Source organism: Bombus terrestris, chromosome 6 (assembly GCF_910591885.1).
Source record: "Bombus terrestris chromosome 6, iyBomTerr1.2, whole genome shotgun sequence".
In the NCBI taxonomy this organism is placed as follows: Eukaryota; Metazoa; Arthropoda; class Insecta; order Hymenoptera; family Apidae; genus Bombus; species Bombus terrestris.
The window spans coordinates 4,693,822-4,710,367 of record NC_063274.1 but is presented as its reverse complement, the minus strand read 5'-3'; the positions used below and the strand labels follow the sequence as shown (position 1 = coordinate 4,710,367).

Below are 16,546 nucleotides of genomic sequence, written 5' to 3'. Positions count from 1 at the left end.
AAGGGGAAGGGAAAGAGACGGGGGGAATTAGAGACGGAGAGAGAAATTGATGTCGAGGGTTTGTCAACTACCGACAAGTATTATATACGTACAGCCTGACGAGAAGGAGTATTGGTGTAACGTATGTACAGACTGCGAACGTGTCTCTGATATTCTAATTCCACCCCTGTGTATTCCAACCAGCCACCTTTCCATCCCTCCTACAATTCATCCTCCGCGATTTTCATTAGGGTAACGTGCCGCGTAAATCCGAGCGCCGCGGCCGCTTCAACTTTTTCTCCCTCCCTCATCCCTCTCTCCCTCTTTTTCTCTATCGCTCCTTGTCGTTCATCTTCTTCTCGGAATTTCTCTTCCTGTTTCTCTTCTTTTCGCTACGCCACCCCATACATTCCGTGCTCCCGTCCTTTTCAGAACTTTAGCGCACGGATCATCGCCTCGCGACATGTCCTTATCCGATGCATTCTTCTCCAATAGACGCGACTCGTTACGTTTGCGGCCTTTTTTTTTTTTGTTAAATCGCATCAGCTCTGAATCGATGCACGAATCGTTATAATTCGTGCAGTCACTATCAAACACTTTAATCAATGACTATGTCTAATATATGGTTATATGACTATGATCGATACTATCTGCCAGTGTATGTGTATCATTGAAAGAGAATAATTTTGTTGTACGTTTCATTAACCGCGAAAACGGAAGAACCACTCGATTATCCCCCTCGGAAAAGGTTTCCGGTAGCTCCTTTTCTTTCTCTTTCTTTTTTCTTTTTGGCATCATCAGAAACGATCCTGTGTGTCCATTCGGAGGTATCGCGAAGAATCCATTTAGTTTTATCGTGCAATAACCTTTCCGCCGCGCGCGTTGTTCCATTTTTATCGCGAAACGATGGAGTACCGTTAAATTAATTCCCTGAAAAGTATCTGGCAGAGAAAGCGGGGTCGTGCGCGCTCGGATTTATTTCCTCGTTCCTCTTCATTTTATTTGACACTTTAGAAAAAGTTGTTAAATCGATAAGAAATTAATTCGATTTTTATTATGAAAGCGGAACGATTCGCACCGATGAAACGCGCGCGGGACCGAGAGTTCGAGGGAAGAGGGACGGCCGGTAAAGACGTGAAAAATATTCTTATGAAAGCAGGTTGCCGTCGGTGCGCGGCACGTTTTTCACCCTTTAAAAACGCAGACTTCCCGATTACCCGCGTTTTCCCTCTCTTTTTCTCGCTCTTCTGCTACTTCTTTTTTCTTCCCCCCCACGCCGTTTCTCCTCCGCGCCCTCTCTTTATCTCTATTTCGTTTTTCCGCAGCGTAACAAATTAAACATAACCCACATCCTCCGGGCACGTTTCTTGATTACTTCTTGTTTTTCCCGTTTGCGTTCACCGTCTGCTTCTTTTTACAGATTTTATTTCCGCCTTTGAAGTTTCTACCGTGCAATTTAGTGTTTTTGTTTTTCCACCCTCCCCTTTTCACCGACGTTTACGAAGTTTCATAACGGTGCACCAACGTCCGTGGGGTTAACTGTTTTCACGAATTTACCGACCCTTCCTTTTCCCCACCACGATGCTTCTCACCCGGGTCTGTCTCTCTCTCTCTCTCTCTCTTTCTCTCTCTCTCTCTCGCTTCCTTTTTTTGTTTTTTCCACCAAAACCCTTCCCACCCTTTTCTCTTCTTTTTCCCCTCTCCTTTCTTCTCTCCTTTTTTCCTTTTTCCTTCCTTTTTTCTTCCTTTCTTTGTGGCAACCGTGTCTTTCGCTATTCAATTTTCTTAACGCTGCCAACGTCGTAACCGTTCTTTCCTGCGAACTTTGTGACTTCTCCCTTTACGTAGCTATCGATCTCACTTACGTCGACGCGCATCCCTTTCCGTCGCTTTACGATCCCGTTGCCCTGCGAAGAGGACAAGAATTAACCGCAAGAGCAAATAAATTTTTTCCTTCGCTCGCCTCTTCTCATCTCCTGCCCTTCTGTTCCACTCCCGCCTCGTCATATTCAACCCTCCCTTTTTTGTCATCTGACAAAGGTAACGACCCGTATCCCGGATTATCGCCGCGATTCTCGCATCGTCGCGGTCGAGTTTGGCTGATTAATTATCCATTAATTGTACGGAAGCGCGAGGCGCGAGCACTCGCGGAAAACATTCGGGAAAGGATGAAAAGGAGAAACAAAGCTAAAACGGGGAGCGACGAGGCGGAAGGAAAGTGCGCGCTGAGTGGTTACGTGGAGTTGAAAAAGAGAGGAAATGGGAAGAGACGGAGAATATATATGGTAGACAGAAAGATATAGACGAGAGTATAGGGGATGCTGGAAAAGAGAGTAGGCGGTTCAATCACCCTAGCAAAGGCTCGCTACTAAAAGATCCATATCGAATAACCGGAGGGGGTGAAATTATCGGTACAACCCCTATTATTGGGTTCCGAACCACGTGAAAATAGAAAAGGAAAGGTTGCCAGATGAGATCGATACGACCCCCCCTCCCCATACCTCTGTCGACCACCGACAGTTTCTCTTCATCCGATTATCGACTTGGCCCGGCGAACTCTTTTCTTCGTGTTTCGGACTTTCCAACGAACCCAATATACGTTCCGCGATGCGGCCAAGAAGCATTTTATTACGTCACGAATCGAATTAATTCCCGTCCAGGATGTCGATAACGCGCAATTTAGGATGTCTTTCCTCTCTGTCTCTCTCTCTCTCTCCCCCCTATTTCTCTATCACTCTCTTTCATCGATAATCGCTTCGAAGGATACGATTTTCTGTCTTTTATATTCTATACGATCCACCGATCTATTCCGTGTTACACGTATATATAGGTTGTTTCGAAAAGGTTGGCTGACGGTTTGCGTACGAGTTCTGTGCGTCGTGATAAGCGAGTTAAGTTTCGGACGAACATATGTTTTATAACAAATCTTCATTGAAATATACAAGGGACGTATAAGCAGAGTATGCTCGGCCGTACATTCAACTAACTTACGTCTGTTTCTCGTCTTATAATGCGAAATTTCAAAATATATCTCGCGCAATTCGACGCGATGTAAATGCAGAATGGTTTTGAAATTTTCATCACGTGGAATAAATAAAGTATATTTGCATATTTATCGAACGTTGCTTTGGTCCTGATAAGTATAATAATATCATTTTGATATAACAGTTGAACAAACATAGCAGTAATATGTTTCGCGATAAGTGTAAGTTGCTTTATAAAATGGACATTTTTAATCGGTACGATATCGATCCGAATCGATTAACTCGGTCGAGAAGCGATTTGTTAATTCCTATTTGAACGTTCTATCGCGAACGAACGTGCAATAAGTTATATTTAATCTGGCGCCGTTTTTTCCACGCTGTTCTTCCGTTTCTACCGTCACATAATACGCCAGCAGGTTAATTGATTGCGTTCATTTAAAATTCATCTGCCTTCCGGCGGATGATCAGTCTCGTTAATAATTAATCGCCAAGAAGTCATTTGGTCTATTTTGCAATTTCTTCGCGCACGTGTTTGTGTAACGATATTTGCATGCTGTCGTTGATGTCACGATTGTGCCATTTTATCACAAATTAATTTCCATACTCGCTAATGATAAAATGCGGAGAATAAATAACGTTAACCTTAAACTGCTATAATACAAGCTGATAATCGAGAAGAAGGAAAGTATCAATTACCAAAGAGCTCGGCTAAGAATCGTTGCCGCATTGAAAGACAGCTAGCGACGAATGTAATACTCGGTTAGAAAGAATGGAAAATGAGGGCCAATGAAAGTTTCACGTCTTTTTTACTCACAACCACATGTTTGTACGGTAGTATGATATTCTACGTATATTATATCTAGCATCCTGAAATTTGCTATAGTCTCACGTTCTTTTAAAAATCGTTGGGTCATAAGAAACCAGAGATCCGACACATTCTCACAAATCATAAATATTTCGAGTAACTTCTAATCGACGATCAAACTCATTTTTGTCGTTTCTGCCGCTCCTATCGTTTATTACGCGATATATTAACTTTTTACTTAATGTTTCCGCCCCAATGTTCAACAACGACCAATACGTAATGCGATTGTTAGGCTCGCAACATAGATCCAATATCGAAACGGATCACGTGTCGCGTTCCACTTAGCTATCGCTTGTATAATAATCGTAACCGTTCGCATATTGTCGATCTACTTAGATAATGGACGACGAGAGGGCGGCATCCAGCTCACCGACAAAACTGATATTACGATAAAGCGGGTTGCAGAGGAAGGCAAGGTCTCTGTGAAAACACGCGTTAGAAGTCGTACTTAGCGACCGACCGATTTCTCTTACCGTTACTTCTGCCATCGTCATCGTCCTCTTTCATCGTGATTATCGGCTGCATTATTAAGTCGGTGTATTTCCGTGGTCGATGTTATCGATCTCCCTGGAGTATTATCTGTCGACCTACGTGTATGCTTTCTCTCGATGGCCAAAGCCAACCCCCTTACCCCCTGAAGCCATTCGTCCTGGAACGAGGGGCTAAAGGCGGACACGCAGCGCTAAGCGACAGTCACTAACCGATTTACGATCGCGCAAGCGCGCTCACGAATCGTATGATACGATGCACTTTAGCGGAACACCGACCGGATCGAAACCCCGTCCAGCCTTTGGACGTGACCCTTGCTTTCTCTTCGTGCTTACCAGCTTACCTCTGTTCCAACCTACCTAGGGATTATCGCTTTTGACTTGTGCCTCCTTCCCGTAATGTTTATAAAAGACATCTTTCGTTCGATACCGTTCGTTATATTCGACACCTCGATACGATCTAGATTTTTATGCGAGACGATCGTGCAAATGAGATTACTCGTTCTTTCATTTAGAAATTTTGCTTCAAAGCTCGCTTCGTTCGCGTGAATGTTTCCCGCAAAGGAATACGTTTGAATAATTTGTATTGAGAATATTTTACCGAACTTCGATAGAAGGAACCGAAGAAGCGCGAGAAAGAAAGGGGCATAGAAGATAGGAAGAAAGGAATGCGCGGAAGTAGAAAGGAGGGAAGAAACGCAGGATAGAAATAAACAAGAAATTAGAAGAAAGAATGTAAAGAAGCGTAAAGTATACGGGAAGCGGAGAGAGAGAAACCCGTTAGGTATTTAGGAATTTTTTAAAAGTATTTTTGTGCAAATACACGTTTCTGCACAAAGCGCTCGGCTTCTTGAAACGGCATCTTTGGAAGCTTGCAAGTAGCATCGGGAAACGTTCGATGATAATCTATACAAGTATTTCGCAAAACACGTGGCCGTAAATTAATTACGTAACAGGTATAAATCGAGGAATTTGCATATCTGTGTAGTTCGCTGCGTTTCCGTCGATCCTCGTTCTATGCGCCTTCTACTCAAACATTTTTACGAGCGCGCTACATATAACGCGTCACGGAATCATCGTGTCGGTGCTGTAATGCGTCCCAGAGCGGGTGGCTCGTACTCGAGTGACTTCAGCTACTAACCAATTTACGATCAGGCGGCCGTACCCACGAATTGTATGTAGTTAACCCAATTGAAGACGTTGGAGTTGCAAGGAGAATCTTGTCGCGAGTTTACTCGTCTCGTGAAAAATCTCTTCTCGCTTCTGCTGCTGTTTATACTTGGAAATTAACGGGGCTCGCTTAACGTTCAACGAACGATCTCGACGGCGTTGGTTTCACGCGACAAATAAAACCAAGTTTTTCGTAGACATCGGCGATGAAACCTTAGCTCGATCGATCGTGTCGCGGCAGAGAAACACAGGGTAATTTATTCGGTCGTTGGCGTCGTCGATAATCAATTTTAGCCCTCAACCGGTGGGGTGAAATACTTGTTACATAACTAGCCGGCTGAAGTTAATTCTCCCTCCATTACAAAGCACGGTGGAATATGCCCGATTTATCTGATTAAATACGCAACTGCCGCTTGACGCGGATTAAGTTGTTATAGAAGCATCGGCTGTAAAATCCGATGTGGAAAGTATTTGGCAAATGGTGGATTAATTTTATTGCTTTCGTTCGTGTATTACGTGGGCGATATACGATCGTTAACGTTGCGTTATTTCAAACGGGCACAATTCGAAGAACCACAGATGAGATAATGCGCGAAATTTTGCAACGATGCTAATGTAACCTCTCTCGTTAAGACGGACAAGATTTTATATTGGTGCAAGTCGAAAAATAGTTTTAGGATTTACGAGGAACGCATAATTTAGAATCTAGAGATTATTAATAAACGATGAACGATGAAGATTCAATACAGTGGATATCCAATAATAATTTTTTAATTGTAAAAAAATAAGGATGGCTGATTCTAAACGAACGTTGGAAAGAAGCGGACCTGTATGAAATTTTAACTTTGGAAAAAGGTAGAACCGTCGACCCAGGTAAAGTTGATCGCGATATAACTTCGGTCTACGCTTTGCGCTTAATTAATTCCTACTTAAAAATCCAAATGACGTAATATCTCGTCGATACTTGAAAATCTCACTACTCTTATCGATGCAACGATCGCGTTACGGTTCACCGTGTATATTCAGGACATTGTCAATACAACGATCATATAATCGAAAATCGGTAAAACTCGCTCGATCACATTTCGCTATCGATCGTATAGCACCACGGAACAGCAACGGAACAGCATAAACTCAGTAAAATTTCTTTCGAATGGTTGTTAGCTTTCGTCGCTCGATTCGTTCTCTGAATATTCAAAATGATAGGATACTTTTCGGATAATCCTTATACGTTTCCAAGAACTCAGTTTCTACGTAGAAATGGTCATGACCGAAAAAGAAAAAATATTTTGAAACAAAAATCTCCAAGTCAGTTTCCATACCAATCTACCGGCGAGGGATTAACATTCCAAATTCTACCGCTAAAGTGGTTTTTCTTTTTCGTCTGGACGTTAGGTCAGTTTGAACCTTGCGCAATGCTCGACCGAGGCAGCATGCGAGTCTCGACCGTTCAAGGGACAAAAGTGGTCGGTTGATCCGACTCGTTCGCAAGAGAACGTTGTAATGATCCTTTCTTTTGTACGCTACCTCCGTAACAGCGAAGAAAGGAGTGAAAGGAACAGGAAAGGAAACAGTGGTACGGTGGTTCTCGTTTCGTCGAGATTTACGAGAAGCCTGTTGTATTTATTAAAAGTTTTGTACCAACCGGGTTCCCTGCTTCTAGTGAAAACTCTAGAGCGTCTGAAACGATATTGTGAAGAAACAGAAGTTAAGTATCGCTAATGAAAGAAAGGACAGGCAGCCGGTTGGAACTCCGATCTCGCCAACGTTTCGCTCATTCTCCCAACCAGAGCTATCGAACTTTGACAGAATTCATTGTTAATCTATCGTACGACATGATCGGTACGAAAGATCATCATATTTTTACCAACATAATTTCTAGTTTCGATCGACTGCTGTAGACTTTCTTAAAATAGCGAATGTAGACTTTTTGTCTTTGGTTAAAACTTGAGCGAGATTCAGACGTGAAACGTTCGAAAATCGTAGTAGGATTAAACTTCTTTGAAAGATGAAATGATATTTCTTGTTTGGATTAGAATTTTGAAACGATGGCTGTTTCAGATCGCCGTTGCTACTTATTTTAAGCGAAACAGACAACGATAACAGTCGCTTGAAAAACAGTAAACTGTAATTCTACGTACCCATGTATGTAAAATATTCTTTTTGCAACATCAGCTTTAAACCTCTTTTCATTCTCAGGAAAAGCAATACAGCAACCGTTGTATTAAAATTCGACGATCTGTCTCGATTGTACGCTGTATATCTAATGCAACCTCTACTTTTATATGTTCACGCGTTATGAAAATAATATATCGTGAAAAAGTGAGGCTATCGAATCAGAATGTCGCGATTTCTCGGCCCAAAACGATCAACCAACGATCGCACGAATATTACCACGTAGCTTGATCACGACACAAGAACGTGCATGAAAAGCGATAATAAAATATGTCTGCTTCTTTCTGTTGCAGTACTACGAAATGTCTTACGGCCTAAACGTGGAGATGCACAAGCAGGTAAGCGAGAATTCCGTCGAAACAATTTCTTTCGGCGCTTTATCATTCATATTCACGTAGCTGAGAGGAAGAGCTCTTTATCTCTGGCGTAAGGTAGCCGAAAACGTATACGGTGAAGTTACCAGACCATCCCCTTTTCCACGAAGTTTCCCGGACGAGAGACGTTAAGCCGGAGCGGCGGCCGCTTAAAGAACGACGGCCTGATTTCTATCGCGCTACCGCGCCAGCGAGGGTAGGAGTTTAAGGATCAAAAGATTTCTCGTTAATTAAGTTCGGAATATGCCGGCCGATCCTGATGGTGTCTAGCGGCCGCCCCGTAGTCACGGATCACAAAAACGAAAAGGGGGTGACGACGCATCTGGTCCGGGAAATCGTGTAATTTTGGCTAATTAGGGGAAACACTGGGCCACATCCCCCTTCTGTCAGCAATTTTCTTAAAAGCGACCACGACCCCTCGTTGCACGCGAGCTACCTAGATCTCTCTCCCTCTCTCTCTCTCTCTCTCTCTCTTCTTTTCTCTTTCTCCCTCTCTATCTCTTCCTCTCTCCCTCTGCTTTGTGAAACGGAGGATGGGGAAGAGAGTCCTAAACTCCCAAACAACCCTCCCTGACACGACGAGCTGATATTCATTAGCATTAGCGGCCGATCATTTCTCACCCTTGTACCCAGGGGCGTTGCTTAATGGGGTGCAAGCCTGGGGACAGGGTAGGGATAGGGCCGTCGCGTCGTCGAATAGGCCGGTCCACCATTAAATCGGCGCGAAATTGCGTCCGGTGGCTCAAGTGGCAAACTAGTTAGCTCAGGATGCTTTATAGCCGCGTTGTTATTGCCGTGTACGATTTGCGCTTCGAATTGATACGTAACCGTTAAAACGTGTACCGGTTAATCGACTCGTTAGACGATCAACGATTGTGTTTAACCTTGCGATGGTTGGATGTACGGGCGCAGGATATCGTTACGTCGTGCTGGCCCGCGTTACATTGGGAAAGTTTACGCGTATCCTCCGTGGAAATACAATTTTATCGATGTAATTGGAACTCGGAACAAGTTGCGATTCGCAACTTTCGCTGTTAGGCAATTTACCAGCAAGCATAAATAAGCTTCTGATAGATTGGCTGGTATAGATTATTGACACATACGTTGCGCCGAGGCGATTATTTCATTATCTCGATATACCTCTTCCGAAAGAAATTACCACCATAAGCTTATTTATCATAACGAGACGACAGAAACGCATAAATTTCATGATAAATTTAAGCAAACGATACTTATGCCTGATCGATTTTTCTGTGCACCAAGTTGAACAATGTGGACTCCGAACGGCTAATATATTCATGGAAGGTTTGTACAAGTGTTGGAATTCTTTCGCGAGCCGCTGTACGCGTTATTACGCGGCTGAACGACGTTAACGCGATAAAAATCGCGCGATCGAAAAAATAACCTGCTTCAACGAAGGCCTCCGTTTGTTTCAAGCTTCGTTCGAACGCCTGGAAACGATATACTATTTTGTGTCGGGGGAAATGAGAATAAGTGGTTACTCGATACGCTCGTATAATTGCTAATGAACTCATAGGAGGGTAATAAAAGTAAGAGTAGGAAACGGAAAATCGCTGGTCGCCACGAAATCAATCCCCTTCGGGCGTATCGGCGCGCGACGACAAATTGCTACGAACGTCGATGTAACACGGTTGGACCGGCTCTCGAGCCTTCTAACGCTAATTAAAGGAGAAATGAAAAGTTATTGGTTCTTGGCGATCGGTTAATTAGCCGTGATAACCGTTGCGCTAGCGTGATTATAGAAGATCGCCGATTTTTCCACCGAATTCACCCTTTCCCTTTCTCTCTTTCCTTCCCTTTTTCTCTTTTTATTTTTTATTAATCGCGAACGTTTAAGCAAACAGATAAACCCGTGGAATTTATCGAACGTGTCCGATCAATTCATCGTTGTATCGTAAGGGTTCGTTTTTACAGTTATAGTATTTACACTATGCCGGTGAAAATAGAACGAGACGAAAATTGATTTAGATTTTGTCGACCGAGCTGTTAGTGCAAATATTCGCGCTTGATCCTCGATCCAGTTATCTACGATTATTCGGATAATTACTTTATACGCGATTCTTGCCAATCCCCCTAACCCTATCGCGTTTTTTCTTTTATTTTCGATCCAATCGTATTTTTTTTTATTATCCAAAGGTTTTTTTAAGTTCGAGAAAAATATAAAACAGTCGCCGCTAATTTCCAATTGATATATCGTGAGATCTATAAAAGCTTTCAGAAATATTATCAAATTCACAAGTAATGAAAGAGAAGAAAAGAGAGGAAACAAAATGTCGTTAGTCAAAAGTAGAAATGTGAAGGATACTTAATCATATTACTTTATCTAACAGATACCGATAATCACAACACTTTGTGTCAGATATTTTAATTGCGATAAAAGTAAAAATTGTCACGACGCGATAACGTTCGTCTTGCTATTTATCAATCAACGCGTGTAATCTCTCGTTTCATTTTTACGCCAAAACTTTGAAACCAAGATTTTCCAAAATGCGACGATTCTCACCTAGCAAATTTTCTCTCACGATCTACCACCTAACGCGTGTAACTGTCCCTCACGATCTTACGATGAAAGTTTTTCTTCAGACGCTATGAAAGCTATCGATAAATCGCGATATAAAAATCCGAAAACCATAGCAGGTTCGATTCCTCGACCACTCGCATCCTCCGTTCGCGAATTAAAATGCGTAAAAAAAAAGAAAGAAAAAATTGATTACGTTGCCACTTGTACGAATCTCAAGCTTCCCGTTCTCAGCGCTCCCTCTCTCTGTTTCATCGTTTTAGCGTAAAAGGAAGTTAGGTAGAGGAGTTGGTGGAAAGAACGCGAAAGAGGGAAGAGAGAGAGAGAGAGAGAGAGAGAGAGAATAAATCACCCTCCGTTTGGTTGTCTCCGGCACTTAGCCGGCTTTCGAATCGCGGTCTTCGGTCCTCGTTCCTTTTCAATTTGAGCACCGAATGAAAACAATCTTCCTCTACGAGGTTAGACCTCTCCCTCTTCATCTCTGCCTCTTTCTCCCTCTCTCTCTCTCTCTCTCTTTCTATCCCTCGTTCTCTCTGACAACCTTCCCCCTTTCGTTTTTACCCTTTTTATCACGGCACCGTTGGCGAGTCTCTCTGATTTCATCCTTCTCGTTCTGTCACGCTCGCTCCCATTAGTCCTGTGACGCTGCTTCCACTCTTTCCCTTCTGTTCTCCACCCTCTTTCGTGTCCATCCCCCATTCCACGTCCCTCTTACCGCCCCAAGTCGACATTTGCCTCCCACTCGGCCCGTTCGAGCCCGCAACCACCACTTTACCACTCGCTACTCGACTAACTCGAATTTGTTGGCAATGTCCCAGTTCTTATGCCCGGCTCTTTCTCTCCTTTCGCCGATCCCTCCCACGCTCTTCGAATAATTGTACAACGCGGCCTATACACGCGCTCACCGACGCCAGCCATCCATGCGATCACGTGCACGGATACTTAGAGGAATCGACCATGGTATATGGTTACGACTGTGCTACAGGCAGGATGGCGTAGTTAACGAGTTGGGAAATCGATCAGCGGCTGATTTTTTGGTTCTTCGCGATGATTGTTTTTATCGAAGACAGGCCATGAGGGATGAATAATTGGAAGTTAGGGACAGACGGGGTGCGAGCGATTTCTTGCGCGATACCGTCGCATCGTTACGCGTTAAACGTGTTTATCGTGCGATTTATTTGAGAATTATATGAAGAAAGTCGCGTGATGTGCATAGAGGAAAATAGGATAATAGAAGAGTATTATACAGGATGTGCGGTAGAATTATCTTTAGATATATTTCCTATTATTTTGTACAGCTTGGAATCATCGTGCCGGTAAATTATTAATTCCATCGTATGAAGGTAGGTCGTGATTTAATGGTGGAATTTGATATAATAGATCTCGCTACGTGTTACCCGAGACTTTTACTTTGATGTGATTTCATGTAATTTAATGTTGTACTGTAGGTGTGGGCGACGCGGTTATTTTGTTGATTTACGACTCGTTGAAAATGTGCCAGCATCGCTGCTCACAAGACCGTGTCTGTCTGTCGTGTTAAGGGACCATAGATAAATGATATTTCGAATCTAAATATCAGTTTTTCCTTTTATTAATTTCATACGACATATATCATTGTTTTTTTTCCTTTAATAAAATAACATTACAACGTAATCATAAAAATGAGAAAGAAACGCGACGAGTCGAGAATTTGACAGGACCAGCATCGTTGTATCACGTAGTTTATTAATAGATCTTACGATAGTTAAATTTATTTATTAGTAGTTAGTTTCTAAAATCATTCGCTCGAGTGTCGACTAAATCAGATGGCGGAGACGATCAAAAGTCCGCTGTCTTGAAAATAGAAATAGCGCATGGAAAATATTCGCTTTAGAATCCTTACCATTTTTATTAAAAAGATATTCTGTTAAAAATATATCAACGCTAGTTCAGCGAAGATCGAATCTTTTCCGACGCATGCAGATACTTCGGTTCATCGCTTTCTACATTTGCGTGTAATTATTTTATCGAACTATATAGTTAATCGTTATTTTTAAGTGGATATTATTATCTGATATTATCTTTGGTAAAAATTCTTTCGTTTTACCGCTATAAAATAAAATATTCGACGTTCATGACGAAGGTAACGAGAAACGTTGTATTACTTTTTAACAGTTAACGTTATTAGCAAATGTAATATCGCTTCGCTTCTACAGTTAAGTAATTTTGTTTTTATTACTTATGCTTGTCCTCGCAAACGAAATATTAATGCTGTACAAACTCTTGAAGTTTGACGCAAATTAATTTAATTTCTGTCCTGAAAATCCAAAAATCCATTGTGAAAGACATTACAATCGCAGGCTTCTTTTCTTTGTGTCTCGTTCATCGTGCTTCCCTTTAATTGTCACCAGCTTCAAAATCAAAGTACTTCATTTCCAACGGAAATACGGAAAGCATTTTATTAAAATACGTTTTAGCATCGGTAACTAAACGTTACTTTATCGAGTTCCTTAGCGGTCGAACGATAAAACAGACAGGATGAAAAATCCTTTACGCGAGGCCATGGGGCCGAGGTTACGTCCGTAGCAGAGGTAAAAACTTTTATTAGCACGACGCGAACCACGCGCTCGTAGGCAAGAGAGAGCGGCATTCGATAAAGTTAAAAGTTACCGGAGTCGCGCCTCGAAGAACGGCCACTCCACTGGCTGGAAACACGACGACAATGCCATCGAAACGGGCATTCTTAGCTCTGATTAATCGTTCTCTCTTTCTCGATTCCGTCGATTGTTTTGATTTTCAAGGGTGCTTCGACAACAAGCGACGCCGTGCTTCACGCTATCGTGATTTCCATCGGAAATGAGATTTTTCCGAATGGCGTGGCGCTTAAAAAAAAAAAAAAAGAAAAAACAGCGAGAATGAAAAAAAAGAAAGATAATAAAAAGCGCAGCCGACTGTGAAAAAGGAAAATATGAAAGAAAGCACGGACTAGGATAAACTGGCTCGCGTTAAGGGGTAGGGGGTTGAGATTTAAAAGGGGTAAGAGGGTAAGGGTTGGCAGAGGGTCGAGAAAGAATGCACAAGCGACGAGACTGGCACGTAACGCTCTTGCTTCGTTCATCCAACGAGAACTCGTTGGATAGGTTCGCAGCACACCTATCCGATAACGCTTATCGCTTAATTGAAAGGCTCGTCCTCGGGGCTGGCTGCGTGCTCGTTGTGTCCTGCTCAATTAAGCCACGATCTATGGCAATATGCCGCGAATCCGTCACGCCGCAGACTTTCCATCGCTACGCAAAACATCGTGCGCTTAATGATACGGCTTTGTATTAGCGCGCGCTCAACAATTTACTAATAAATTTATTGCCGATTCTTTGTCAAGGAAATTTCAGTACTTTCGTAGTCAGAGAACGATAAGCGTTTCGTCGTACTCGTGAAATCGTGGTACCATGGTAGACGCTTAAAATCATTCGACTCACGCCCAAAACCGTTCTCCTGTTTTTAATACTCGTTTGGCGCGTCGCGAATTAACACATCGAGTCTCGCATTGTCTCCGAGTTTTAAATAGCTCTAGCTACGTATGCGTACCATCGGTGGTGGTGTATCTTGTATATTACTCATCTCGTATATCCTGGAAACGTAGGTAGCTCGAGCAGAAGATTCAACGATAGGCTACGCGAGATGTACGCGATATTAAACGGGATATTAAACGCGTTATTAAACGCGTTAAGTAGGGTTAACCGTATATTCTTGGAATTTGGCCTGTTGGAAAACGGAAGGTCGTCCCTCAGCGAGAAGAATATTCGTATCGCCGTCGGCGTTCGTCGATACAAGAGTAACTACCATTTCCCATCGCGGGTGCGCCCGGCGTCCGATAAAAAATGTGCAGGCTGACCAATTGCATATAACTCACCCTGCCTTTCCAGTTCTTCCTGCCTCCATGTATATATACGTCTATCTATCCGCGTGCGTTCGCATCTCTCTCTCTCTCTCTCTCTCTCTCTCTCTCTCTGTCTTTCTCCCTTTTTCTTTTCCTCTTTTTTCTCTCTCTCTTTTTCTCTCTACTTGCTCCCTTCCCCGGGATTCTCACGTTCTCTCTCCCTTTCGGTAGTCGGGGCTCGCTTTTCCAGCACTCGGCCCCGTCCATATATACACATATTCCGGTGATGCGCGCGCGTACACACACGAGCACCTTGGGCGGCACACGCATGTCGACCTACGGACGTGCGCGCGCGCGCGCGCGTGTGTGCCAGCGTGTGCAGGTTTACACGTATACGATATCCACGGCCACGTACACGTACGCGTTCCAGGGGTCGTGTATTCGAGTTCTTTTATTTAGCCCTGCGGGGGTAGCAGAGGGTTGAGTTGAGCGAGCGAAACGAGGGTGCGGTGGGCTGGGGGCGATGACATCGATTTTTTACCCGTTGCTAATCTCAATGTTACCTCCTCCTCCTCCTCCTCCTCCTCCTCCTCCTCCTCTACTCTCTACCTCCTCTTCCTCTTCCTCTTTCCTCCTGCCGTTCGGCCACCTCCATCTACCCTTTTTTCACCCCTGCTACCACCACCCTCTTCTATATCCACCGCGACCCTCTTCGTTCTTCCCCTTCTCTCTTTCAATCTCTCCCCTGCTTCTCCACCTCCTCTCTCTCTTTTACCACCTCCTACGCCTCCTCTACCCTCGGACCATCCGTTCTGCGGGAAAATGTGCATGTGCATCGGGCACATTCGAGAAGGAATAACCATTTTTTCGTACCGGACAACACTTGCGCCGCGTCGCCCCGCTGCGCCGCGCGTAAATTCTCCTCGTCTCCCGTTCATCGCCGTTCTCTAACCCTCTTTCTCTCTTTCCATCGTTCTCTTCGGGATGTATCCTCCGTCTCGCTTGCGTGTTTCCTGCCTCTCTGTTGTTCGTTGGACTTCCGCCTTTTTCTATCTGCGTCTCTCTGCCTCTCTTTGTCTATCGGCTTCTCTTTGTCGGTTTTTTCGTCCAGGCTTTTTTTCACCGCGCACCCTTCTTCTCCGCCACCTCCCGGATTCGGACCCAGGCCGAAATCGAACTGACGTGGACGCGGCAGTTTTCCATCTTTCTGTCCCCCGTGGGAATAATGACATTTTTTCGGATCGAAGCTTTAGACGCGCCCCTGCGACGTCGCCCGCTACTCTCGCGACATACGAAAATCATGAATATTTCGAACAGTCGCGGCGCGAGTAAGCCGAAGATCGTTCAGTTCGAGATCGACTTAACGGAACGAAGATAAAAGGAAAGCGGGTATCGAGATCGTAAGAAATTTCTCGGGAATTCTGTTTTATCGCTTTCTTATCCTTGTCAATGACCAATTCGATCGAAACGATCGTTTTATCGAAACATGCGATTCGTAGTCTTCCGTGGTATTTTGAATTTCATATTTAGAGATTCGTGTGACTCGCGGTAAAATATGTGGATTAAATTGCATTTGTACGTTTTATTTCTTTTTTCTTTTTTCTTTCTTTCTTTTTTTCTTTGTGCGTGCTTCTCCATTTGTTTGTCGATATCTTTAAAGTCTAACGATATTTGTGATAGAAATTATGATTTCGTTGCGAAGAACGTGAATAAATTTCGTGGTATAGAACGAACGAAATATATACGTCGTCGATGTAATTTAACGAATCTTAATTTATAAAACAGAAGATAATTAATTAAGTAATAAATTACTCGAGAAATTTCTGAGCTTTTGGCAAGCGTGTTACTCCTAAGATTTAATAGCCGACACGAACACGCTTGTTCGGAAGAAAATCATCCAGGCAAAAGCTAAACGTATGGTACCTGTTTATTCTTGCAAATGGAGATTGAAAACGGCGATTTCGTTGCAGTTTTCATGAAAACGTAACGTTAAGACACGAAACAGCATGGAATGATGGAACGCAATATAAAAGAAGTGTAATGTATCGCGGATGAAGCACCATTCTGCAAATAGAGTATTAATTTGCGCACGGGTAATGTTATTAGTAAGCTCCGA

The 16,546-nt window shown here is 43.3% G+C and overlaps 1 protein-coding gene across 6 annotated transcripts in view; it reads left to right on the top strand.

Moving 5' to 3' along the window:
• The window catches only part of LOC100643077 (protein groucho), a 113,853-nt gene that overhangs the window by 32,918 nt on the left and 64,389 nt on the right, over window positions 1-16,546 (top strand). For all 6 annotated transcript variants that reach the window (XM_012309208.3, XM_012309210.3, XM_012309211.3 and 3 more), the window contains exon 5: window positions 7,955-7,999. In XM_012309208.3, coding sequence (XP_012164598.1) covers window positions 7,955-7,999 — 45 coding nt within the window. The remainder of the gene's footprint in view (window positions 1-7,954; window positions 8,000-16,546) is intronic.